Source organism: Melospiza georgiana, chromosome 14, assembly GCF_028018845.1.
Source record: "Melospiza georgiana isolate bMelGeo1 chromosome 14, bMelGeo1.pri, whole genome shotgun sequence".
NCBI lineage: Eukaryota > Metazoa > Chordata > Aves > Passeriformes > Passerellidae > Melospiza > Melospiza georgiana.
This window is the reverse complement of record NC_080443.1, coordinates 13,907,779-13,932,117: the sequence shown is the minus strand read 5'-3', so window position 1 is coordinate 13,932,117 and position 24,339 is coordinate 13,907,779. Positions and strand designations below refer to the sequence as shown.

The window sequence follows — 24,339 nt, the reverse complement described above, 5'->3', positions numbered from 1 at the left end:
TGGTCTGGTCTGAACCTCTGCCACCCTGTTCCTGCGTGGTGGCTGGGGCAGGGGACGGGGCTGAAGTGGTTAAAGGGACGAGCGGGCAGGATGGGAACTCTGACAGCTCCCTGAAATGATGATGTTTAGATTAGCTGGTTTCCAGGCATCGAGTTGTCAAAGCAAGAGGGCTGGGAGGGACGCCGGGGCTTGTCCTTAATTGGAGATGTGGCTCTAAAGCCACCCCATCTTGCCAACATCCTCTGGGCTCCAGCACACACTGCCCTGCAGCAGCTCCCTGCCCCTGCACGATCCCTGTTCTGCTTGCTCCCGTTCCTCATCCCACCCCACTGACCGTGTGTGTGATGAGAATTCATTGTGATTGACATTGCTGTGCTGGCAGTTTGGTGGCTGCTACATCAGAGACACAGGGGGACCCTAGGGTGGCATGGGCACGCAAAGCTTGTGGTGACCTCTGTGGCTCTTCCCTTGGCCAGCCTCGTGTTGTTGAGGAGTCCTTTAGGCAAGGGGACAGGCAGGGTGCTGTGACTGCAGCAGGGGCTGGAGGTGACCTGCTGGGTCCCTTGGGAGCCCCACGGTGGCTCGAGGTGTCCCCGAGGCATCATCACGCTGCAGGTGCATGCTGGCTCCCATCTGCCTGCAGCCACATTCCTTGGCTGCATAGGAAAGGCTTGAATAACCCTTTTAATTTGAGGAGTTAAATTTTAATGGCCTGGATAGCACATTTCATTATCGCCATGTGCCTGCACTGCCGGCTGCGTAACATAACCAGGGTGTGCCATGATGCTCTGCGGCTCCTGCCTCCCTGGGGACACTTTCTGCCCTCCTCTTCCATGCCAGGACATCCTTGGGGACTCTCTGGGTCCCCATGAGCAAGGGGATGCACATCACCCACAGGGATGCAGGGAAAGCTCCAGGGAGAGACATCTTGCTGGAATGATGCTTCAGGGGGGTTAGCCAGTTCCTTTCCTCATCACATCATGTATGTATGGGGAGATATATATATTTAAGGGGTGTGTGTGTGTGTATAAATATACACACATATTTATGGGATGTATATATCCAGGATATATTTATGGTGTGTACATATAAGGGGTATGGCTCCCACTTTCCCTCCCCTCTGCCCTGTTCCCTTCCACAGCCACTCCACTGACATCTCAATTGAAGCCACCTGTCCTCTGTTCAGCCCCTTTCCCTGCCTCCTCCCAGCCAGCCTGGCGTTCCCCTCATGCCATCAAAGCCTCCCAGGGAATGGGCTCCTGGGGACCCTTCCATCCCACCAACAGCTGCCTGCTGCTGGCAGTTGGGCTCAGCTGCTGGCTGCTGTCACGGAGGCCAGCAGCTGCAGGACCAGCCAGTTGTCCCCTCCTTTGGGGACTGCTTTTGGGATATGCCGACCAAGGGGCTTCGTGGAGGGGAGTGTGAGGTCTTTGCCACTGCCATAGGAGGATGCTGTGCACTGGCAAACTCATTCTGCTGGTGGATCCCAGAGAACCTGGGGGCAGCTGGAGGGGCTGGTGCCCAAGCAGGACAGCATCCCCCTGAGGTGACATGGCTCTGAAGAAGAGGGACAGTGTCCACACAGCTCCTTCTCTAACACCCCAACAGTTTCCAGTTCCCCAGTGCCACTGAAAGGAGGGGGGAGAATCCCAACCCTGCCCCACTAATCAAAACCAGGCCTGAAATTAGAAAGCAGCTCACATTCAGCCCTCTGCTCACTGTGAGCATGGTGCTCACCAGCCAAATGGCAGAGCTCTTGTTTATGGAAAGCAAAAGCCTTCCTTTCCATGGAGGACTGGTGGAAGGGGAATCTGAAAGGCATCCCTTTTGTCATGGGGGAGCTTTGAAGGTTACTGAGTTGTGCTCAGTGCTCCCTAGCACTGTTTTTCTTAGTTAAGCTCTTGCTATAGTCTTCTTGCCTGAAAGGTGTAAAACACCGGCTCCCCACTAGGCATGAGCATTGCAGCCAGTCCCAGCTGTGCTGGTGCACCAACCACTTCACAGTTGAGACTAAAACTATATCCCAGTGTTTGTCCCTGGAGAACCCATCCCTTCTTTGGGCACATTAAGCCATCCCACTTCATGGTTCAAGTGCCCAGCACGGCTTCTGGAGAAAGCTTGGCAAGGCTGGGGCATCAGTTATCCCCCCTGGCTGGAGAAGGGTAGCATGGAGCCACTTTCTGAGCTGGGCTGGTCCTGCTTTGCTGCAGCTGGCAGTGACTGGATCCTGCCTGCAACGCTGAGCTATTGATTTGCTTTTGGCTCCATCAGGCTGGGCTAAAAACCTCTGCCTTCCCCTTTCCTCCCTCCATGCCTCACTTTCCCACCGCTCTCCCTCCTCCAGCCAGCCTGTGTCCAAGCGGCGAGAAATCAGGGAAGCGTTTTCATCGCCATGAATGCAGCCGGTTACGTAAGAATAATTGGGATAAATGAGCTTATTTATCACAGCCCGTTCCATTTTAGCGGGGTCCAGGCGATCGCCGGGCCGGGTTACATAAAATCCCGCACAGAGCATCTCATTGTCCGGCAGCAGCCACGCGGGGTGCGGGAGCTGCCCGTGGAGAGCAGCCAGGCCTGGCTGAGGAGGGAAGGGATTATTTGGCAGGGCAGAGAGGTGGGAGGAAGATGGGGGGGTTTCTTTCTCATTTTGTTGAGGAGGGAAGATCTGTTTCTTCATTCTCCTCCTGTGTACCTAAACCAGCAGGATTTAGGGTGTGGTGTTTGGAGTCTAACTGTAGCCAAATAGTCTTCCTCTGGTCTGTCCTCACAGGAGCAGGGGCTGGAAACTCACATCCTTTCTCCTCCTCATCCCAGGAGGTAAAAACATGACTTCCAGGCAGGGGACGTTCAGGTGTACCTCCTATCTCCAAGCCAAACCAGGTAGTTAGTGACACCTCCCACCCAGCAGCCCAAGCAGTTGATCCTTGTTTTGCCTCTTAATCCTCTCAGAGATACCTTCAGGGGGAAATTTGAATCCAGCTGAAATTATCTGGTGGGGAACTGTGTTTGGTAGGAGCTGGAGGAAAGCAGAGGTGCTCTGGTGAATGCCTTGCTGCCAAGGTTCCCTGTCAGTCCATGGGGAAATGTGGTGAGCCAGGGAGCATAACAGTTTCAGGAGAAGCTGGGGAGCTAGGTGGGCTTCCCTGTATCCCTCCAGTCCCCACACTGGGGATCTGAGCTGGCACTGGGCAGCATTTCAGGTGTCCTCAGACAAACTGCCCAGGAAGGCAAGAGCCTGGAGAAAAACAGGAAATCCCCAAATCCAAACAAATGTGGGAGAAAAAAAAAATCGGATGGTTTTATTTTTTTTGTTTCTGGACTTAAAAAATGTTGAAAATCTCGGGAATGCCTCAAGGTTTGTTAAGCAGGACATTCCTGCTGCGACCCAGCCAGGCAGATCAGCGTGGGCCGCAGTGGTGGTTACACTGTTTTGGGGAAAACACTGCTGGCAGGATATCCAGTGGAACAGAGACATCTTCCAGCTTCACCAGCTCCATCTCCGGAGCCACTCAGCACCGGATCTCGTGGCAGCTGGAGCATGGAGGAGTTCAAAGAGCAGCCTCTGGCTCCAGGACTGCCTGGTTGCACAATACCAGGAGGAATTGCTTCGCCCCAGTGGCTGCACTCCCTGGGATGTTCCCCAGTGTCAGTGGGATACTGGTCGGACTAGACCATCACATGCCATCTGCAGTGGTGCTGCCGCACACTCACTACACTGGTCAGGCTGGAAAGTGACACTGAAACTTCCTGAGGGGGGTCATGGGAAGGCTTGAGGTGGCATGAGCCATAGCAGTGGGTGCCAGCAAGGTCCCAAAGCAGTGTGACCAGGGGCATTTTTGCCAGCTATGGATTTTTGTTCTTGTCCTGGTGTGAATAACTGCATCCTCCAAATGCAGAGCCTGGTATTGCCCCTTCTGGTGCCACCACACTCACCCAACCTCTGGTGCACCCAGATCTCCTCCCTGGTCCTCTCTGGAGAAGTGGGCTCCATCAGAGTCTTGATTGTGCTCATTAACCATCCTTCCCCCTTGGTTTGTCTCCTCTGTTATACACAGGCAGCTTTGTCTACTTCTGAATGCAGAGAACATCTTCCACTCCATGGCAGACATTCTGCTTAGGGAGGAGGATCTCAAATTCGCCTCTACCATGGTCCACACCCTCAATACCATCCTGCTGACGTCCTCCGAGCTCTTCCAGCTGAGAAACCAACTGAAGGACCTGAAGACCCCGGTATGAGCAACGGGAGCAGGCTTAGCAGCTGGAGGGACATAATGGGGGTGGTGGGGACCTGGCAGCCACCTGGAAGTGTGTCTTGCTGCTCAGACCCTGCCTGGTGGGTCCCAGGGTTGGAGCTTGGGCAGCCTATTATTTATCCACCCTTCAGGAGCTGAAGATGGGCTTGGAGGATCTGCCCAACTCTTGCTTTTCTCCCTGGAATGGGAATGGGCTTACTGAGCCCTCAAGCAGCTGCTGCTTCCCTGTGTCTGCCCCACCATGGGCTGTGGGACAGATGACAGCAGGAGGAGAGTCCTGCAGTTCCTCAACTCTCCGTCCCAGGAGCATGCCCACAGGATTTGCTGAGCAGTTGCCACCAGCACCAGTGGCATCCAAGGAAGGAGAGAAGGAAGATTATACTCCTCCTTCTCCTGCTGAAGACCAGTGATGCAGGGGTGTCCCCTTGGGTGGGACAGCATTGTCCCCCAGCCCCTCATCCTGTGGTGGACTCAGCAGCCCTGAGTGCCACCTCGTCATGCTGTCACCCCAAAGCCCACCTGGTCTCCATATCTTGAGGCTGAGGCTTATGGCAGTGCTGGGTGGACATGGTGGGTCCAGAAACATCCCTTTGTGTTTTGGTGGCACTTGCCAGCCTGGCAGGTTGGTGTTGGGTCCCTGGGGCTGTGCCATGTCAGTGATCCCAGTGTGACCAACCCCCAATGGTTCTCTTTCCCCAGGAAAGCCGTAACCTCTTCTGCTGCCTGTACCGCTCCTGGTGTCACAACCCTGTGACCACTGTGTCCCTCTGCTTCCTTACCCAGAACTATAAGCATGCCTACGACCTCATCCAGAAATTGTATCCTTTGGGGATTTTCTGCCAGGGTGGGGCCTGAGCTGGCCCTTAGTCCCTCTGTGGTAACCAAGGTCACCGTGCAGGCCAGCCCAACCTCCTGCCTGCAGCCCATCATTACTGGGGCAGGGCAGCCTGTGCTGGGCGTGTGCCAGCTCCCTTCCCCTGGTGTCATCCCTTTTTTTGTGGTGAAAAGAGAGGAAGGCCTGCACTGACTGAGCCTTGACCTTCCCCTGCCCAGGAGGGGAGGCTCCTCAACATCCTCTTCCTCCCAGGAAGATGAAGACTTTGGCCTCCTGGCCTGGTGAGGAGCAGGCAGTGCCCAGCACGGCACAATCCCCGGTGAGCTCACCATCTGTCTGCTGCAGAATGATTACTTTCATGTGCCAGCAAACCCCAAGCCTCTCTGAGTAGTTTTCCAAACGAAGAAGCTCAATAACACGCTCAAGTTCCCTTCCCAGTGCACACCAGAATTCCTTCTGGGAATTCTCCGTGGGCCAGGAGGGTAAAAGCAAGCATCCTCCGCTGAACACTCATCCTGCCTGCTCTCAGCTTTTTGGGTAGTCTGTGTTTTCCCCTATACCTGCCTGCTCATCTATCTCCGTCCTTCATCCCTTGGCCACCCTACAGACCTTTCAGCCCTGCCTGTGTGCAAGCCCCTCCTGTTCCCTGCCCACTCACATCCCACAGGAGCTGTGGGTGCAGGGAGGCTTTGGCAAAGCCACGATCCGCACCAGGCATCGCCCTCGTGAGCCATCTGCTGCCGCCCTGCCACCTTTTCCCAAGGTACCACCCTTAACAGCCACATCAGCGGGGATCTGGAGGTCACCGTGGATTTCCTCACTGAGGTGGACAAGCTGGTGCAGCTCATCGAGTGCCCCATATTCACATGTAAGGAGAGGAGGAGAGCCCGGGTGGGGAAGGGGCAGCGCGCGGTGCTCCCCTCCCCGCGCCTCCATCGCAGCGGCAGCCGCCGCACGAGGAAATAGAGCAGAAGTTATGAGACTTCTTGCCGGGAGGTTTGCCCAGCGCTGGAGCTGCCCACGGGAACAGGGCACGCTGGCAGCACGGGGGGGCAGCGTTGCCCCCCAGATATAGGTTAAGGGAGCGAGCGGCACTGGCAGCCAGCAAAAGGGGTGGGGGAAGGGATGGAGGGGGCCTGGATCACACTGAGCATCTCCAGGGTGCACGAGGAGGGCGTCAGGTGGGGGAACCCTCTGTGCCACCCTCTGTGGGTGCTGCTGGGGTCCTTAGCAAGAAAAAAGGGTTTCTCTAGAAATGAAGAGTGAAGCTCTAAAAAACAAGCTGATGTTTTCTCCAGCCTCCAGCAATGCGGGTCCCCCACTGGGTAATGCAGCAGTACCTGACCAGGGCTCAGGGGTGTGACACTGGGAGCCAGGATGGTGGCAGGAGATGACAGTTGCTGTGGGGGCATTTCTCATTATTAATTTGCTACCCCTAGCCTTCTCATTGAAGGTATAGCAGGGCACTGAGGTTGTTGGGAAATGTCCTCAAAAGGACTTTGTGGGGCACCTGTATAGGTCCAGGGTGATACTGGGGAATATTTAAGGGAAGAGGTCTAGAGCAGCTGGGCAGTAGAGACCCTCATTCATGCTCCCTCCTGTAGACCCTGTCCATATTCCCAGGATGACTGTTCCAATGTGTGAGGCACCCATGTGTCTGTGGTGGTTTTGCATGCCCCAAAATTATTCACTGAGGGTTCCCCAGCCCACTCACCTTAGTCTGCAAATCTCAGGGTAGGGGATAGATGTGTCTCCCATAAAGTGGCATCCCTGGTGATGGCTCCTTTCACTGGGAGACACCAGCAGTACAAGTGACAACCAGGAGATGAGATGCTGAGACACAGACCTTGCCCCATCTCCTGGGCTGCTCCTTCAGCTGTATAGCTGTATTTAGGGCTCCAGAGCACTTCTGCCATGAGCACAGTGAGGGATGGAGCCAGAGGGGGGTTTTGCCTCTGCTGAGCAGAACTGAGGCCCAGCACATGTAACCCTCAGAACCAAGCAGAGGGGATTCCTTCTGCACCAGAGAGTCCCCAGGAGGGTGTCACCCAGCCCTCTGGATGTGATGCTCCAGGGTGGGTATTTCTGCTAAATGTGGAGAAGCTGAGGAGCAATCCTGTGTTGCATGTGTGTTCTCAGGCAGACAGCGTGGACAGCCTCAGGGGTGAGTGGTATCAGGAGTGGCAGACTGTGGAGCCAGTTGCCCTCAGGGGGCTGTGTCAAGGAGAGGGATTTTGGGGCACCATGGGACACCAAGATGGATGGGTTAATGAAAGGGGAGAGGGGTGCCATCGAGTGCCCCTTGGGTTGGCTGGCAGAGGCTTAGGTGGGAGGAGGTGGGAGGAACCTGCTATTGCAGCTGGAGATTAAATGCCTTTCCCTGCCTTCCCATCCTCTTCCAGATCTCCGGCTGCAGCTGCTGGATGTGAAGAACAACCCCTACCTGATCAAGGCTCTCTATGGCCTGCTGATGCTGCTGCCCCAGAGCAGCGCCTTCCAGCTCCTCTCCCATCGCCTGCAGTGCGTGCCCAACCCAGAGCTCATGCAGACCACGTAAGTGCTGGGGGATGGACCAGCATCAGCATCGGGGCTGGATCAGCTGTTCCCCACAGCTGAGCATCGCTGCCATTCCAGGCTCAGCCCCCATCCCGGGCTCAGCCCCATGCTCTGGCTTCCCCCCCCAGCTCCGCTGTGGCCGTGGCTGCTCCTTGTCCCCACGGCCGGGAGTGTTGGCCAGGGGGGTTTTTGTGTCTATATTTGGTAACCCTGGGAGGGCTGTGCCTCATCCACAGGCATTTGGCATCCGGGATGGAAAATTTCACTTGTGGGGTCGCTATGGAAACAAGCAGAGCTGGGAAGGAGGTTTATGGAGAAAGACTCCAGCAGCTGGGGGGGGGGGGGGCTCCCAAAGCATCCCCCCTGCAGCCTGGACAGCCTTCACAGCACCCAAAAGGGGCCTGGCACCCTGCTAATGCCTCCGGATGGCTGCTCCATTCCCACTCCTGGCCTTTGGGGATGCGTGAGATGTGCAAGGGCGGCATCTCCCTGGGGACCAGCTGAGATCCTCATGCTCCCTGCCCAGGGGTGCTGCCAGTGGGATTTGCTTTCCAACCCTTAGCTAATGAGTAGTGGGGGGCCTTGATGATAAAGCTACCTCTGCCTTGGCGCAGCGCTGGGAACAAAAAGAGCTCCCAAGATGGGCAGGTTTCTGAATTAACCCCCTGCTGCTGTTGTTGCTCCTTGGCTTTTAACTGCTTCCCTGGGATGGCTTTTATCCCTCATGGCCTCCGGCACTGAGCTCCTACCCACAACCCAGCACTGATATTTAATTGGGGGGGCGGAGAGGGGGCTGCATGTGCTTCCCCCTCCTTTTTTCTCCCCACTAACCCTGGCAGTGGGGGTTTTTCGAGCTGTCAGACAGCCTGAGCATCTGATTAACTCTGACCTACATTCCTTCAAACACCGAAGCCGGCTTTCATAACCGGCCAGTCCCAGCTGCCCCCTCCCCAGGGACATACCAGGGCCACCAGAGCTGCCTGCCATCTTCCCATGGGCATCCTGTGGCTGGTGTCTGCTCCTTCCGTGCATGGGGACAGCACAGGGATGGGTATCCGTGGCTGGAACCCTAGGGAGCCTGCATTTGGAGCCATGGGTGCTCATCCCTGAGGACTGTCCCTGCTGCCACTGGATGTTTTTTGCTTGCTTAAAGAAGCAGGCATGGAAACTGTGGCATGTGGCCCTGGCATCCTTATCTCGCTGATTCTGACTGTAATGGATTGGGATAAAGAGGAGTATGTGTCAGAGGAATTAAACCTTCCATGTGGGGCCAAGATGCAGATGTCCCTTGTCCCCTCCTTGTCCCAGGACCTCTTGGGCTCTGTATCTCACACCTTTAGAGGAAGAAGATATATCTTTGGGGGTATTTTATGAGGCACCAGCATGACTAGGATTTGCTGAGCTCAGCTTCTTCAGGATATGCTTTTGGTGCTGCCAGTGCTGCATGCTCACAGCACCAAACATCCGCATCCCCTTCCCACTCTCTCTCTTCCCACCCTGCAGGGACAACACCAAGCCCAGCACCAGTTTGAAGAGAACAGCAGCCTGCAACATCGACTACACGGAGCTGCTGCAGCACTTTGAGAAGGTCCAAAACAAGCACCTGGAAGCCAAACACCAGCGATCCGGGCGGGCAGAGCAGCTGGACCGGCGGGTGGTCCTCTGAGCACCCCTGCGGCCGCCGCGGGTGTGCACAGCTGCTGGGGCAGGGACCAGGGGACACAGACCAGGGGAACAGACCAGGGAACAGGCACACCGGTTGCTGGCCACCGGAGGATCTGGTGGGTTTAATGGAGATGGGCGAGAGCTCCACACAGGGCTGGTTTTCCCCCCACTGTGTGTATGGATGAGGGGGGACCCTCAGGCTGTGCCCAGCTTTTCCTGTGGGTGCTGGGGGGACATGGGGAAGGGTTGTCCGAGGAGAGGGCTGGGGTAAAGGACCTCATCTTCCCTTGCAATGGGGCGAGGGAACTTCCCTTTGCTTTGCTAATGCCTTCCCCGTGACTGTCAGCTGAGCACCCAGCCTGCTGCCAGCAGCACCGGAGGAGGGGAAGGGAAGACGGGAGCAGCCCCTGGCCTTGCGCCCTGGAAAACAAGCACCGGGGCCGCCAGCCACCTCTCACCACCCTGACTTCCACCCTCTGGTTCCGAGGCCCTGCTGGAGGTGGCATCTCACTCGGGGAGACACTCCTGTGCCTGACACTTGGCCCCCTCCCTGCATTCACGCAACCTCTCTGAGTCCCCGGCTCTTGGCAGGGACAAATGCACAGCTTCAACTCCCAGCCGGCACCAGGGGACATGGGGAGCAGTGGACCGAACCCCAGACTCCATTCCTTGTTCCTTCATTAAGCTCCCCATGATAAAATAAACAAGCAATGCAGAACAGCCCATTCCTTGTTGCTGGGCTTCCCATCATCGTTTTGTTCCCAAGTGGAGCCAAAAACACAGCAAGGGCAGGGGATGGCGTGGAGCGTCTTGCTTGACCCCGTGCCCTGGGCTGGCCCAGCCCTGCCACGTTGGCTTGCCAGCAAGCAGAACTTCTCCGCCTGCTCTTCTTCCCAGCAGGAAAAAACGCCACTGAAATTCTTCCAGGCCATGGTCACGAAACCACAGCACAGTGACAGGCATTTTCCTGGCCCTGAGCAGCTGCTGATGTTGCCTTCATCCTGTCCTGTGGCACCCAGGGACCCCAGCACGTGCCAGGCTGCTGCAGTCTGGGGGGACACCATTGCATCCCCTGCACGGTTCAGGCCCTCGCTTGATCCCAGGAAAAGGGTGGTTGGAGGAATTTGTGGAGTTTTTATGGCTTCTGGCCTGTTTACAGGGAGGACTGTCTCTGGCAGTGGGTTCCCCAAACAGCCCCATACCGGCGCTGCTTTGGCCAGGATAAAGACATTCCTGTCATTCCCGGGGAAGGGCTTTCCAGACCCAGTCACGGCGGGTTAATTCTAACAGCCAGCCCTCAAGGATGTGTGAGCAGTGGCTTCTCAAGCCAGCCTGTGTCTCAGGGTGCTGGGGGTACCTGTTGCTGAACCCGTGGGTCATTATCAGTGTGGGCCAGAGTGGGCTCTGCCTCATTCCTGCCAAGCTCATTGCTGCTGAGCAGCCTCTTTCCACACTGAGGGAATGGGTTTATGGAGAGAAATTCCAGCCAGCTGCTGGAGTGCTGAGCCCTAATTGTTTCCTTATGGGTGGCTCTTGACCAACACCGTCCAGAGCAGTGTGGGCATCATCAGCATGGGATCAAGACTACTTTTCTGGCAGGAGGGGGAATAGGTGACTCAGGCTGAAACCTTTGCCCCAGCTGAGTGTCATTGCACTACGAGGGATAGGAAGGTTTGTCGGGTTCAGCCTGGCACCCGCAGATTCCAGGAGGCTGGGGCTGGGGCCTGGGGATGCCTGTGGGAAGGGTTTGTCTGCTGGCAGGCTGTGCATTTCCCATGGCTCCCTGATAATCGAGTGCACGGACACATTTCAGAGCTGTCGTGTAACTGCTGCAGAGGGAGTTCACTCTCCAGCACATCTTGGAGGGTCGGGAAGGCAATGGGGGTCAAACACCCTTTGGGGAGAGGCAAATCTCGCCCGGTGCCTCCAGAGGTCTAGGAATGCCCCTGGGCATCCCATGGCATCTCCGGGTGCAGTGTCTTCACACACTCCCTGGGGCTCTCCTGCTCCTCACCCAGCACCCCAAGATAATCCCTGGGGATTCCTACACCGCCCCGGGAGCAAACCCCGATGCTGCCTCCACCAGTGCCACATCTCCAGGCATCCCTCGGGTCTCCCTCCGCTGTAGTCCCGGTGCAGGCGGTGTTGCTCCCCGGCCCCCCCCGCTCAAGAGCATCCCCGAGAACCACCGGGGCTGCCCCCCCGCCCCGGCTCCGTCATCCCTGCGCGTCCTCCGGGTATCCCGCAGCGGCTCCGGGAGCATCCCTGGAGCTGACCCCGATCTTCCCCCCGCCCGCAGCCCCCGGCCCGCGGCGGGCGGCGCATGTGCCGCGCAGCGCCCGCCCCGCCCCGCCCCCGCCACCGCCCCGGCCGGAGCTCCCCGCGCCCCGCTCCGCTCCGCGCCCCGCGCCGCTGCCAGGGGGCGGCGGGTCCGTGCAGCCCCCGCGGAGGGCGAGCGAGCGAGGGAGGGAGGCAGGCAGGGGGCGATGCCCCGCCCGGCTCCGCCGCCGCTCCGCCGCTGTGCCCCCCCCGCCGCCGCCCGGGCGCCGCCCGCCCCCCGCCGCCGCTGAGCCTGGCCCGCCGCCGCGGCCTCCCCCGGCGGCGCCGCCCGCCCCGGGCTGCCGCAGCGCCGCGATGGAGACGGCGGAGAAGGAGTGCGGAGCCCTCGGCGGCCTCTTCCAAGCCATCATCAACGACATGAAGGTAGGGGATGCCCCCCGCGCCCCGGTTTTGCTGTCGTGACAGCGCTCCCCCCGCGCCATCACCCGGCTTCCCCGGGCGGTCCCCGCGCTGCCGCCGCCGGTGCCCGTCCCGCGGTGGGTACCGAGGCTCTGCTGCCCAGCCGCGAGGTGGGGATTGGAACCCCGCATCAGGTACCGGAGCCCGAACATCAGCCCCACAGCGAGTGTCGGGGTCCCACATCGGCTGTCAGAGCCCGGCACGGGTTCCCAGAGCCCCACATCAGCCCCTTACTGGGCATCGGAGCTCTGTGTTGGGCATCGGAGCCCTGGAGATCGCAGCCCCCCACCATCTCTATATCCAGCGCTGGATATTGGAGCTCCATGCTGGGGATTGCAGCCCCACATCATCCCCAGATCCATCAATGGCTATCGGAGCCCCGTTCTGGGTGTTGCAGCCCTATATCTGCCCTGTTATCCTTCACTGGGTATCAGAGCACCGTGTCGGGCATCAAGGTCTCACACTGGGTGCCAGAGCCCCGCATCAACCCCATAATATTCATCGGGGCCCTGCATTGGGCATTGGAGCCCATCCTGGGGATCCTGGCTCCGTATCAGCCCCGTATCCATCCCGGGGTGCCCGAGCCCCTTGTTGGGTGACACAGACCCAGCATCACTGCCCCTCGCCAGGTACCACTGGCCCCACACGGGGCTTTGCCTCCCACTTCGGGCATCACGTTGTCCCTGTCCCCCTGCCCCATGTGAAATCCCTGGATTTCTGTCGGACCCGGTGGGGTTGACACCAGTGGAACAAAAAGGTCCCCTAGCTCCTTGATCCCATTTCCTAACCCGGGAAGAGGATATTGCCTCCACCCTCCCTGGGAGCAGGATGGGGCCATGTTTAAAAAAACCTTTTTGTTTGTTTGTTTTCATTTCAAAAAATACATTAAAAATGCTGGGGGGCATTTCAGACCAGGGGCTGAGTGGAGAGGAGGGGACCAGCCATGTTTCTTCATCTCGGGGGACCGAAATTCCCACAGCCAGCTCCAGCACTGGGGTTTAGCCCTAGTCATTTTTGGGAGGCAAACGCTCTCTTCCTCCTCTTCCTCCTCCTCCTCCTCCTCCTCTTCCTCTCTTCATGCTGCAGACCCGTCCAGACAATGCTGTCATTGCCAAAGCAGGGGAGGGGGGATAAAAAAAAATAAAAGCCTTGCTGGGAAGGAGATTAACCCCTTCGAGGGGCAGTGGTGGCTCTGCAGCCGGACTCTGGCTCAGGGCTGGGAGAAAAGCTCCAGGGAGAAAATCCCAACTCTCCCAGGGCAGAGGGATCCAGGGCTGGTGCAAAACAGGTGCTGGGGTGATTGGCTCCCTCCCCCAAATGCCTTCACCCCAGCCACCCTCTCCAGGCAGCCTGGCTGAGTCCCACACTCCCAGGGGGGAGGTGGGGGCAGCCCCTGCCTCAGTTTCCCCATTCCCCTGCTGAGGGTTCAGAGGGGATAAGCCAGCCCAGAGCTGTCACCTGCCAGGGACGTGCCCAGCACCATCCGGATGCGGTGGGGCTGGGAACCCCTCACCCGAGGAGACTGGGCTGGAGTCAGTTTCATGCCATTTGAAGGTAGGAAAGATTAAAGAAAAATGATGAAAAAGGAGGAAAACCCCACCACACTACAGCTGGGCCTCAGCCTGTGCCCTGCACAGCCCCAGCCGAGTGCCAGTGGCACCTGAAGGTGTGCTGTCCCCTCTCCCTGCCATGTGGGTGTCCTGGCATGGGCACCGGGGGACAAGTAACTCTCTGCTTGAAGAACTGCTGGCATTGTAGGGCAGTGATGTGCTTGTGGTCCTATGGCTGGGACCCCTGTGCTGGTCTCAGGGCACAGGGAATTTATTTTGGTGGTGGGTGGCTATTTCAGCACCTCTTGGCCTGTGCTGGGGAGAATTTGTTTGTTGGTGACAATCCCTAAGCTGGCTTCATTCCTGTTGCCTCTCCTCGTGTGCTCAGTGTCCCTGAGTGACCTTGGCATGTCCTTGTGCCCATTGTCCTCTTCCCCATCCTCCTCATGGCCTGGCATCACAGGGATTTGGGGGCATCTCAGTCTGCTCCCTTCTACAGGGGAGCCTCACTTGCCCTGCCCAGGGTGGCCAAGGAAGGTGGCCCAGAGCCAGTGGCCCAGGAATGGTGGCCCAGCCCTCTGGCAGTGACAGTCCCTGGGGACCCACAACCAGGGGGTCACTGCCACAAGTGATGTGTGAAGTGGCACCCTCAAACCCTTTCTTTGCTGGCTCATGAGGAAATTTGAGCTTTCATTGTCCCAAAAAATGCTGGGCTGGTCTCATGCTGCCTCAGTGCAAACCTTGTCCCCAAAGCTGCCACAAGCCATAGTGCCCATGGGGATGTGTGGCAGTGTACATGTCCCAGCCTGGTGGCTGCCCTAGGGGAGTTTACAGATGCCTGTCACTGCCATCGGATGGTGACACCAGGACAGCACTGGGATTTTGTCACTGGGACAACAGGACCAGGATTGACCTTGCTAGGAGAGCAGCACCAGCATGGCTTCACCAGGAGGATGACACCAGGACTGGCCCTACTGGAATGGCTTTGCTGGGATAGTAGCACTGGGACCAGCTTCACTGGAACAGCACTGGAATGGCCTTGCCTGGATGGTGGCACCTGGATAACTTCACTGGAATGATGGCACCGGTACTGGCCATGCAAGGGTCACACTGGGATGGCCTTGTCAAGACAGCACGAGGATTAATCTCACCAGGACAACATGGACTGGCCTTGCTGGGATGGTGACACTGGGATAACCTGGCTGTATGGAGAATCAGGATCAGCCTTGTGATGGCACCAGGATGGCCTCGCTGGGATGGCGCTGCAGCTGGCATTTCTGGGACAGTCCTCACTGGAATGGCAGCAGTGTGGTCTGCTGGGACTGGTTTCACTGGGACAGTGCTGAGATAGACTGGTTCAAACAGTGGCACTGGGATGGCCTCGCTGGGATGGTGGCAGTGGGACTGCCCTGGGATGACTCCACTGGAATGAATGGTTGCACAGGACAGCCCTGGACCAGCCTCGCCACAAGGGCAGTGGGGATGGTCCTGCACAGATGGCCTTGCTGGGATGGCACCAGAGCGGCCTCATTGGCACAGCACTGGGGTGGCCTCCCAAGCACCTGTGCCCTGTCCCTGTCCCCACACAACTGCCCCATTCAGGGCTCTGGGGACCCCGACCTCCCCTCCTGCCCTGTCGATCCTTGGGCTCAGGGGAGATGGGGACTGGGGCTCCTGTTTTGGGACTGGAGCTCTCCGTGATGGTGGGTTTGGCCATCAGTGCTTTGGAGGGGAGCTGCTGCTGGGGGTCTCCTCTACTGCTGGCCAGAGTCTTAAAGATTTTTAATTTCATGCTCCCAATGAGGAAGAAATCACTCAAAACCCTGGGATCTCCATGGTCTGTAAGTTTGGGTGGCCAGACTGGAAAGGGAGAAAAATCAGGAGGGAAAAGAGTTGTGCTCAGCCTTTATTAGCCATCAGAGAATCTATTGAGCTGCCCTGTCTCTCTGCGCCAGTGCAGGAGGGACCTGCCCTGACTGGGGAAGCAGTGCAGGGGGTGAGGGTCCCTGTCTCTCACCATCACCCTTCTTTGCAGAGCTCCTACCCCATATGGGAGGATTTCAACTCGAAGGCCACCAAGCTGCACTCCCAGCTCAGGTGAGTGGCCAGAGGGGGGGTGGGACATGGGGGATCCCCCTCCTCGTTGGCACATCCCAGGTGTCCCACAGCCACTGAGCTCCCCTCGCTCTCTCTGCCTCAGGACCACGGTGCTGGCCGCAGTTGCCTTCCTGGATGCCTTCCAGAAAGTGGCCGACATGGCCACCAACACCCGAGGTAGGGGCCTCTCTCCTGGGGGTGGGCGTCCCCAGGCTTGTCTGGGGGACACGTGGTGATTGTCCCCTGTGGGGTGTCCCCTGCCCACATTGCTGGGGTGGACTTCAAGCAGCAGCTTCACCATCCACAGAGAGATGTCCAGCCTGTTCCCACACCAAGGTGGAGCATTCCCTGGGAAGCAGCGTTGGAAGGATGGAGTGGGGAGGGGGGAGGAGGTGGGCACCCATGTGGGTGCTGCTCCTTACCACCTATGGGTGCTTAGCCACATTTTCTGGTGGGGCTGGCACACTCAGGGTGGCTCAGCTCCACACCAGGGTCTCCTGCACCCGTCTCTGCCCCCCAGGATGCAGAATCCACCTTGCTTGTCCCTGTCCCCTGGAAAATTCCCAGGGGGGGTCTCAGCTGCTCCAGGGGTCTCCAGGGAAGGGGAATTAGCTAGAGGGAGATTCAGGAGTCCGAGCTTCACTGTTTTGGGGACAAACCCTAACTCACCAGGGAGGCGACTGAAGAGCCAAAGCTGCGTGTGGGGTCCCCCATACTGTTGGGGAGTGAGGGGGAAGGATCCCCCGACCCTCTCTGGGTGCCTGCTGGCAACGAGGAGCCACTTCCCACTGCCTGGCTTCTGCCAAGCAGATGGTCCCGGGCTGGTTTGCAGACTGGCGGCATCCAGGCCATCTGGAGCCACGCGAGGAGGAGGAGGAGGAGGAGGAGGTGGTGGAGGTGGAGGCAGCAGCTTGAGCCAGGATCAGCTTTGCCTCCAAACCCACTAGCCCACTGCACCAGGGGGATTAGGGCTCCTCCAGCTCCCTGTCAGCCCAGGCAGTCAAAGCAAGGAGGAGGCACAGGAGCAATGCTGGGGACAGCTGGGGACCAGCACCACAGGAGTCAGTGTCACCCTGTAGTGCTGCTATACCTGCAGGGCTTTTTGGGAGGGTGGGCAGCAGAGCAGCAGCGTGGGGAAACTGAGGCACTGGGTGGGGGCTGGCTGCTGGCCTTGCACACAGTGCATGAGAATCGGATTAGAAGCAGCAGGAGCTGGGATAAGAGCATTAGGAGCTGGATTAGGAGACTACCCCAGTGTAGGAGAAGGCCCATGGGTTCCCCTATTTCCATAGCACTGGGAGACTGAGGGACATCCAAAACTCCTACAAAGGAGTGGGAGGTTTGTTTGGAGGCTTTTTTAGAGGAGGAAAGACTGAATGTCACTCCTTAGTTTGCGCCCAAGGATTTTTGATTTCCGTTTTTCGTGGGAATCGCCAGCAGCACTGCCACCATGTGGCCATCCTCAGGCTTCAGCGGTTTCATCTAAAAAGGATGCTCCTGCTATCTGCTGCTGGCAAATATCCCCCCAGGAGTCTGGACTCCCTTTTTATCCACTCGTAATTGTGCCTGGAGGTGTGGGACAGAGCTGGAACTGGAACTAAGCCAGGGTACCTCATCACCTCCCTTCCCTGGCCCCCCAGTGCCAAATTTAAGAGGAAAATATGGGAGCAGGTTCTAATTTCAAAGCCTCCAGAAGAGATATTTAGTGTTTCATGTATTAGTTAGTGGATGATGATTTATTTATTTATTTATTTTGTGGATTTATCGTGGGAAAAAACCAGCCACCCCCTGATTAAAGTGTCCCCATTGCCCAGTGCATCCCAGTGCTGATCGTCCCTGTCACGAGCCACCCTGCTCCCACCGTACAGACTGGGCTGGGGCTGGTGTGGGGGTGTCCCTGCCCCCCTCAGCAGCACTTTGCTCCCCGCAGGTGCCACGAGGGACATCGGCTCGGCGCTGACCCGCATGTGCATGCGGCACCGCAGCATCGAGGCCAAGCTCCGCCAGTTCACCAAGTAAGCAGGACCAGCAGCAGCTCCAAAGCCTCGGTGTGGGTGACACGGCCTGGCCAGGCTCATTGCCTCCCTAAGGAGGGAATGCTGGCTGCTGGCTGGGCATGGGATGGGGAATGGCTCCCCCCTGGCTCCAGCACTCTCCCACACTCTGCTTGTCTCTCCCCGCTCCAGTGCCCTCATGGAGAGCCTGATAAACCCTTTGCAGGACAGGATTGAGGACTGGAAGAAAACTGCCAATCAGCTGGACAAGGACCATGCGAAAGGTACGAGGGGGACAGGATGGATCAGTGCAGGGTGGCTGCTGGGCAGGGGTCCCCTCTGACAGCACTTCTGCACCCCCAGAGTACAAGCGAGCACGCCATGAGATCAAGAAAAAGTCCTCTGACACCCTGAAGCTCCAGAAAAAGGCTCGCAAAGGTGAGAGGGGGTCTCCTGGGGGGTGCCCCCACCAGCCCCTCTGCAGCACCCCCAGCCAGGGCCGGTATCCCGGCTGTGGCACTGCCAACCGGGGGTGGGCACTGAGGGGGTCCTGCTGCCCCCCTGTAGAAAGGGAGGTGCCAGCACGGCCCGGGGGTGGCGGGGAGGCGGGGCATGCGCCCCGGCCTTCGGCCTCTTTTCACACGTTTTCTCTGTCTCCTTCTCTCTTCCCTCCCCTCCACATCCTTCCTGTAGAGCTACTTGGTAAGTGAACCGCTGCCCCCCACCACCGGCCCCCTCTCTGCTTCCTCATCTACTCCCCCCAGTCTCCCCAGCCTCTGTCTGTCTGTCCGTCCGTCCATCCACTCCCAGTTCCCACCCTCACCCTGCTTTTAGCTTAGCTTAGCCTGCACCCCCTGTCCGGAGGCAATGCCAGACTCACCATGTGGCAGCCCAAGGGCTCCTCTGGTCCCAGGTGCCAGGGATGGGGATGGGGTGGCAGAGAAGCCCCCTGCCCAGGGCTGCTGTGGGGTGAGGGTGCTCCTGGACCTTCCAGGGAGATGGGCAGAGTGGGAGACCTATGGTATGAGCTGGAATGTGAGGATGGGGTGCTGTCCTCAAGCAGGGGGAATGGCCTCGGCTTGGCAGTGGCACCGCCAGCAGCCTGGGGAGGGTGTCAGGGGAGCCCAGGGCTGACAGTGCCCCATCTCTCAGGGAAGGGGGACCTGCAGCCCCAGCTGGACAACGCGCTGCAGGACGTCAATGACATGTACCTGCTGCTGGAGGAGACGGAGAAGCAGGCAGTCCGCAAAGCCCTCATCGAGGAGCGGGGCCGCTTCTGCACCTTCATCACCTTCCTGCAGCCCGTGGTGGTGAGTGCTGGGAGCTGGGAGGGTCAAGGGTTGTTCCTTCTGCCCAGTGGATGCTGATGCTCTCTCTTGTGTGTCCTCAGAACGGGGAGCTCACCATGCTGGGAGAGATCACCCACCTGCAGGGCATCATCGAGGACCTGGTGGTGCTCACCGCTGAGCCCCACAAGTTGCCCCCTGCCAGTGAGCAGGTCAGTAGGGGCGAGCCAGGGGTCAGGGGAACAGGAGAGCATCTTTGGGGGGACTTAGACCCCATCTTTCCTGCAGGTGATCAAGGACCTGAAGGGCTCTGACTACAGCTGGTCCTACCAGACGCCCCCTTCCTCGCCCAGCAGCTCCAGCTCCCGCAAGTCCAGCATGTGCAGGTATGGTGAGGTGGGCTCCACTCCCAACCACAGCCGGGAAATCCAGCCCTCTTCGTTAACCTCAGTGGGTTAATGATGCTTACAGCCTTTGGGGATGCTCACAAGGTGCATGTCCACCTTCTCATGTCCATATGGGCAGGTGGCTCCCTCTAATATGGAGGAATTGGTCTTGGCACACTGGGCAGGGCTGGTGGACCTATGGGACAGGATGGGGGCCCGACACATGCCCCGTCCTCCAGGGTCTGGGGACAATGTGTGCCATGCATGGGTGTCTGGGGGCAAGCATACCACCTCTGTCATGTCCCCCAGCCTGTTCCCTGCCTCAGGGCCACCCCAGGAGGCAAAGGGACACCCCCAGGAGGACTACATGCCTCAGTTTCCCCAGGCTGGGATGTGTGGCAGGGCGCTGGCCATCCTGCCACCTCCAAACCTCAGTCTTAAATTCTCTTTTCCTTCCTTTGTCCTGGCCACCGGCGTGTCCCCGTGCCCCCGGCGCCCCCCCAGCAGCGTTAGCAGTGCCAAGGGTGGCATGGCGTGGCCCGGCGGGGCTCAGACCTGCTCACCCAGTTCCACCTATCGCTACCGCAGCCTGGCGCAGCCCCCCGCCGCCGCCACCCGCCTCTCCAGCGTCTCCTCCCACGACTCCGGCTTCATCTCCCAGGACGCTGCTTACTCCAAACCACCTTCCCCCATGCCCTCGGACATCACCAGCCAGGTACAGGGAGGGTGCTCCGTGCTGCCAAACTCCATGCCTCAGTTTCCTCTTCCTTAGAATGGGTGGGTGGTGCTGGGTGCAGCACAAGGGTCCAGTGCACAGGTGATGAGACCCACCCTCAGAAGTATTTCCATCTGTGTTGGCATCATGGGGAATAAATACTGGGAATATTGAGGGTTCCTGCCATAGTTGAGGGCATCCTGGGCCACACGGCAGAGAAACCCTATAAATTAATTCCCTCAGGGATGGGGCATAGATATCCCTCTCCCTGTGCCAAGAGAACAGGGTGTTTCCCAATCACCACAGCCCCATAATACCCAGTTTGTGCCACCCACCACGCAGCATGGAGCAGAGCTTGCCCTTCATGCTGCACCATCCCCAGTGCCAAGGATGCTTCAGGATCCCCAGGGAGTTGCCATTCCCACCTGTCCATGCTAACCTGGCATCACCAACCCAGCAAGGTCCCCGCTCCCCAAAATACTCTTGGCTCTGCATGGCTTGGGGTAGGAGGGGTGGGGTTGGGGCAGTGCATCATGCCAGTTCTTGACCCCGCTGCCAAGGTTGCATCCTGCTCTCCATCCTGCAACCACTGCCAGAGGGGAGGAGGGCTGGGGGCCTCGCTCAGCCAGGGAGCTGTGGGTGCTGCTCTAACCGGGGTCTTGGCTCTGGCTTTGCCTGCTAACTGCCTCTTCTCTCGCCCTCCGGCTCTCGGCTCGTCACGGCACAGCAGAAGTCCTCCAGCTCGGCGTCCTCAGAGGCATCCGAAACCTGCCAGTCAGTTAGCGAGTGCAGCTCCCCCACCTCGGTTAGTCCTTGCCATCCCACCAGGGTTGCATTTCACACGTGGTTCCCCCCTCACTTCATGGGACCCTCCCCTCCCTTCCTGCATGGGGCAGAGCATCCTGAGCAGCACCCGTGCCCTTGACACGGGGGACATCAGCTTGAGACCTCTCCTGCCACGCTCCTACTCCCAGTGTCACCAGCATGATCCGCATGCCTTGCCCGTTGCAGGACTGGTCCAAGGCCAGCCCCTATGACCAGCCGGTGGTGCCCACCCTGCAGCGGCGCAAGGACCGCGTGGAGCACCTGCGGGAGGCCGAGATGGGCCCTCCTGCCGCGGGGTACCCGGGCGTCGGTGCCGAGGATGCTCCCAGGCCCCGGATGTCACCAGCTACAATTGCTGCCAAGGTACCAGCTGTGGCAGGGAGGGCACAGAGTGGGGGGCTCCTGGGGACTCCTGGCGGAGGAGCCAGGGTGCTGACAGTGCCCTTTGCCCCAGCAGCATGGGGAGGAGGTGTCCCCTGCCGCCAGCGACCTGGCCATGGTCTTGACCCGTGGGCTGAGCTTGGAGCACCAGAAGAGCAGCCGGGACTCGCTGCAGTACTCCAGTGGCTACAGCACACAGACCACCACCCCCTCCTGCTCTGAGGACACCATCCCTTCCCAAGGTACTGGCATTGGAGGTACCTGGGACCTCCTGAAATGGCACTTAGAGTGGGGAAGGGCACAACAAAGGGGTTTTGGTGGTCCTGGGGCACATTGCTGTGCTCTGGGTGTCAGAGCATCAGGCTATGGTCATACTGTGTAGGGGCTGGTGCCACAAATAACCACAGCTTTTCCTGGTTATTTGGGTGCTAGCTGGGGCTCAGTGGGTGCAGTTGTCCAGGAAGTGCTGTAACAGGTGATGTGGTGATGTGTCTGTGCACAGAGGTTGAGTGCAGGTGGAGATGGTGGCAGATGGTAGGTGATGGCAACAGAGTTGCTGGTTGGAGATCAAATAACCACCTCTGTCATGATGTTGGCATGATGATGGCTGAGCCAGTTATGAGCATGTGGTGGTGGCAGTGGGGATGGGCTGTGATCATGTGGTGATGGCTGTGATTGGGGTGGTTGTGGGTTTGGTTGTGATTTCAGTGTGATGGCTGGGGTCACTGTGCTCTCCTACAGTGGTGATGTTTGGGTTTGATGGTGAGCATGTTGTACCAGCAATGACTGGGACAGTAGTGGTTATGTGACAGTCGTGGCAGTTGAATTTGGTTGTTGTGCTGTGATGGAGGAGGCTGGGGCTGGCCTTAATGACATGATTGAGCTTGGCTACCACTGCCCCCCCAGCCACATTGATAGTGCTGCTCCCTCCCCAGGCTCTGACTACGACTGCTACTCGGTGAACGGTGACGTGGAGTGTGACCCCCAGAGCGATTTCGACAAGTCCTCCACCATCCCACGCAACAGCAACATCGCCCAGAACTACCGGCGGATGATCCAGACCAAGCGTCCCGCCTCCACGGCCGGGCTGCCCAGCGGCACCAACCTCCCGGCCGGCAGCACCCCGGGGGTGGCCACCATCCGCCGCACGCCCTCCACCAAGCCCTCGGTCCGCCGTACGCTCTCCAACGCCGGCCCCATCCCCATCCGGCCCCCCATTGTCCCCGTGAAGACCCCCACGGTGCCCGACTCCCCCGGCTACGCCGGCCCCACGCGGGTGGGCAGCGAAGAGTGTGTCTTCTATGCCGACGACGCCTCTCCGAACCCCCTGGATTTTGCCAAAGCTTCGCCCAAGCGGCTGAGCCTTCCCAACACCGCCTGGGGTGGCGGTGCCATGGAGATCTCTGTCTACCCCGGGGCCGGCCAGCACCTCTCCGCTGAGGAAGAGGAGGACCAACAGCTGGCCGCCAACCGGCACAGTTTGGTGGAGAAGATTGGGGAGCTGGTGGCCGGCGCCCACGCCCTGGGGGAAGGGCAGTTCCCCTTCCCCACCGCCCTCGTGGGGTCCGGCCCCGGCGAGGAGACCCCCGCGCCGCCCCCCGCGGCCTCCATGGACCCCCCGGCCGAAGACATGCTGGTGGCCATCCGGCGCGGGGTGCGGCTGCGCAGGACCGTCACCAACGACAGGTCGGCCCCGCGGATATCGTGATGCTGCCCCGGCCAGGGGGACGTGCCCGATGGACCCCGGGGGCACCCGCTGCCCCTCCCCAGGGACCCCCACCCGCCGGCACCCGCTGCCCTGTCCCTCTCTGCTGCCCCTGCTTCCTGCCCCTCTGGCTCCTCCTGCCCTGCCCTCTCCTCACATCCCTCCTCCTCTTGCTCTCTCTTTGGTCCTCTTTCTCCTCTTTTTCTCCTCTTCTTTTTCCTATTTACTGCGTTTTTTCTTTTGCCTTTTTTCTTTTTTTCTTCTATGTCACTTTTCCTTCTATCTTCTTATTTTCTTCTTCTTCTTCTTCATTTTCCCATTTTTCTCCTTTTCCTCTACTTGTCCTCTTTTCCTTTTCCTTTCTTTTTAACTCTTTTCCTCCTCCCTTCTGTTTTCCTGTTTTCTTTATTTTCCTATATTTCTCCTCTTCTTGTCCTCTTTTTCATTTCCTTTCTTTTAACTCTTTTTATTTTCATTTCTTTTAAACTCTTACTCTCCTCCCTTCTATTTTCCTCTTCTCTTTTTCCCCTTTTTTTTTTTTCTCCTCTTTCCCTTTGTTTCTCTTTTCCTGCTCCCCTCTGGCTTTCCCTCTGCTGTCTCCTTTCCCTGGGGCGCAGGCGGGTGGCCCCGGCCGCAGCAGGAGAGGACGGTGCCAGCAGGGCTGTGCCAGCCGTGGAGCACCAGGAGCACCAGGAGCACCAGGAGTGGGGGCCCTGGCCCCATTCCCCCCAGCTGCCTGCTTGGGGCCAGCACAGCTCAGCCTCATTCCAGGGGGCAGAAACAACGGGCTGGGGGTGCAGGGGGGGAACAAGAAGTGGGGGACACGTGAGAGGGTTGGGGGGCTGGGGGTAGAGGCACTGCAATCCCCCCTGTCTTGGGGGGATACCAGGGGGCAGGGGCTGAGGATGCTGAACCTCCACTTTGCCCCCCCTCACAAGGATCACCTGGGACCCCCCACAAACGCCCTCACCCTCGCTCAGCACCCACAGACCTGTGCAGGGTCTGCTCAGAGGGGGCTCCAGGCACAGGAGGTTTGACTCAGCCCCCCAGGCAAAGCAGCTTCTGCCGGCGGCTGGAGGAAAGCACAACCCCGGCCCCGCTGTACATAGCCCCCGCCCCGCTGTCTGTCGCATCGCAGCCCCCCTGCCCTCCCCCTTAGGAATAACAATTTAGTTCTGCCCCTTTCCCCTTCTCCTGCCCAGAACCGCTGAGGCCAAGTGACAAATGTTTGGGTTTGAGGGAGGGGGGGTCTCTTATTTTGTACAGAAAACAAAAATTCTTTGGAAAAGAAAAATACCTGACCTGTCTTTCGACTGAAGTAACTTTTCTGGTGCTGTTGTTAACTTGGTCCT

The 24,339-nt window shown here is 58.8% G+C and overlaps 2 protein-coding genes across 15 annotated transcripts in view; both read left to right on the top strand.

Moving 5' to 3' along the window:
- The window catches only part of VAC14 (VAC14 component of PIKFYVE complex), a 58,478-nt gene extending 48,444 nt beyond the window's left edge, over positions 1-10,034 (top strand). The window contains exons 15-19 of the mRNA XM_058034069.1: positions 4,056-4,230; positions 4,953-5,071; positions 5,877-5,956; positions 7,491-7,641; positions 9,148-10,034. Of these exons, the coding sequence (XP_057890052.1) occupies positions 4,056-4,230; positions 4,953-5,071; positions 5,877-5,956; positions 7,491-7,641; positions 9,148-9,310 (688 nt within the window). The 3' untranslated portion in view covers positions 9,311-10,034. The remainder of the gene's footprint in view (positions 1-4,055; positions 4,231-4,952; positions 5,072-5,876; positions 5,957-7,490; positions 7,642-9,147) is intronic.
- Positions 10,035-11,902: 1,868 nt separating this feature from the next.
- On the top strand, positions 11,903-23,800 carry MTSS2 (MTSS I-BAR domain containing 2). 14 transcript variants are annotated; one of them, XM_058034163.1, is made up of 15 exons: positions 11,903-12,012; positions 15,634-15,695; positions 15,799-15,872; positions 17,626-17,710; positions 17,882-17,973; positions 18,053-18,127; positions 18,383-18,391; positions 18,842-18,999; positions 19,080-19,187; positions 19,264-19,361; positions 19,950-20,076; positions 20,804-20,881; positions 21,088-21,264; positions 21,356-21,524; positions 22,218-23,800. In XM_058034163.1, exons 1-15 carry the CDS (start codon positions 11,944-11,946, stop codon positions 22,988-22,990), a joined length of 2,154 nt encoding a protein of 717 aa, XP_057890146.1. In that variant the 5' UTR covers positions 11,903-11,943; the 3' UTR covers positions 22,991-23,800. The 14 variants fall into 14 exon arrangements, with proteins under 14 accessions (XP_057890146.1, XP_057890141.1, XP_057890138.1 ...); XM_058034158.1 differs by having other exon boundaries at positions 19,869-20,076; positions 20,807-20,881; XM_058034155.1 differs by having other exon boundaries at positions 19,869-20,076.
- The last annotated feature ends 539 nt before the right edge of the window (positions 23,801-24,339 follow it).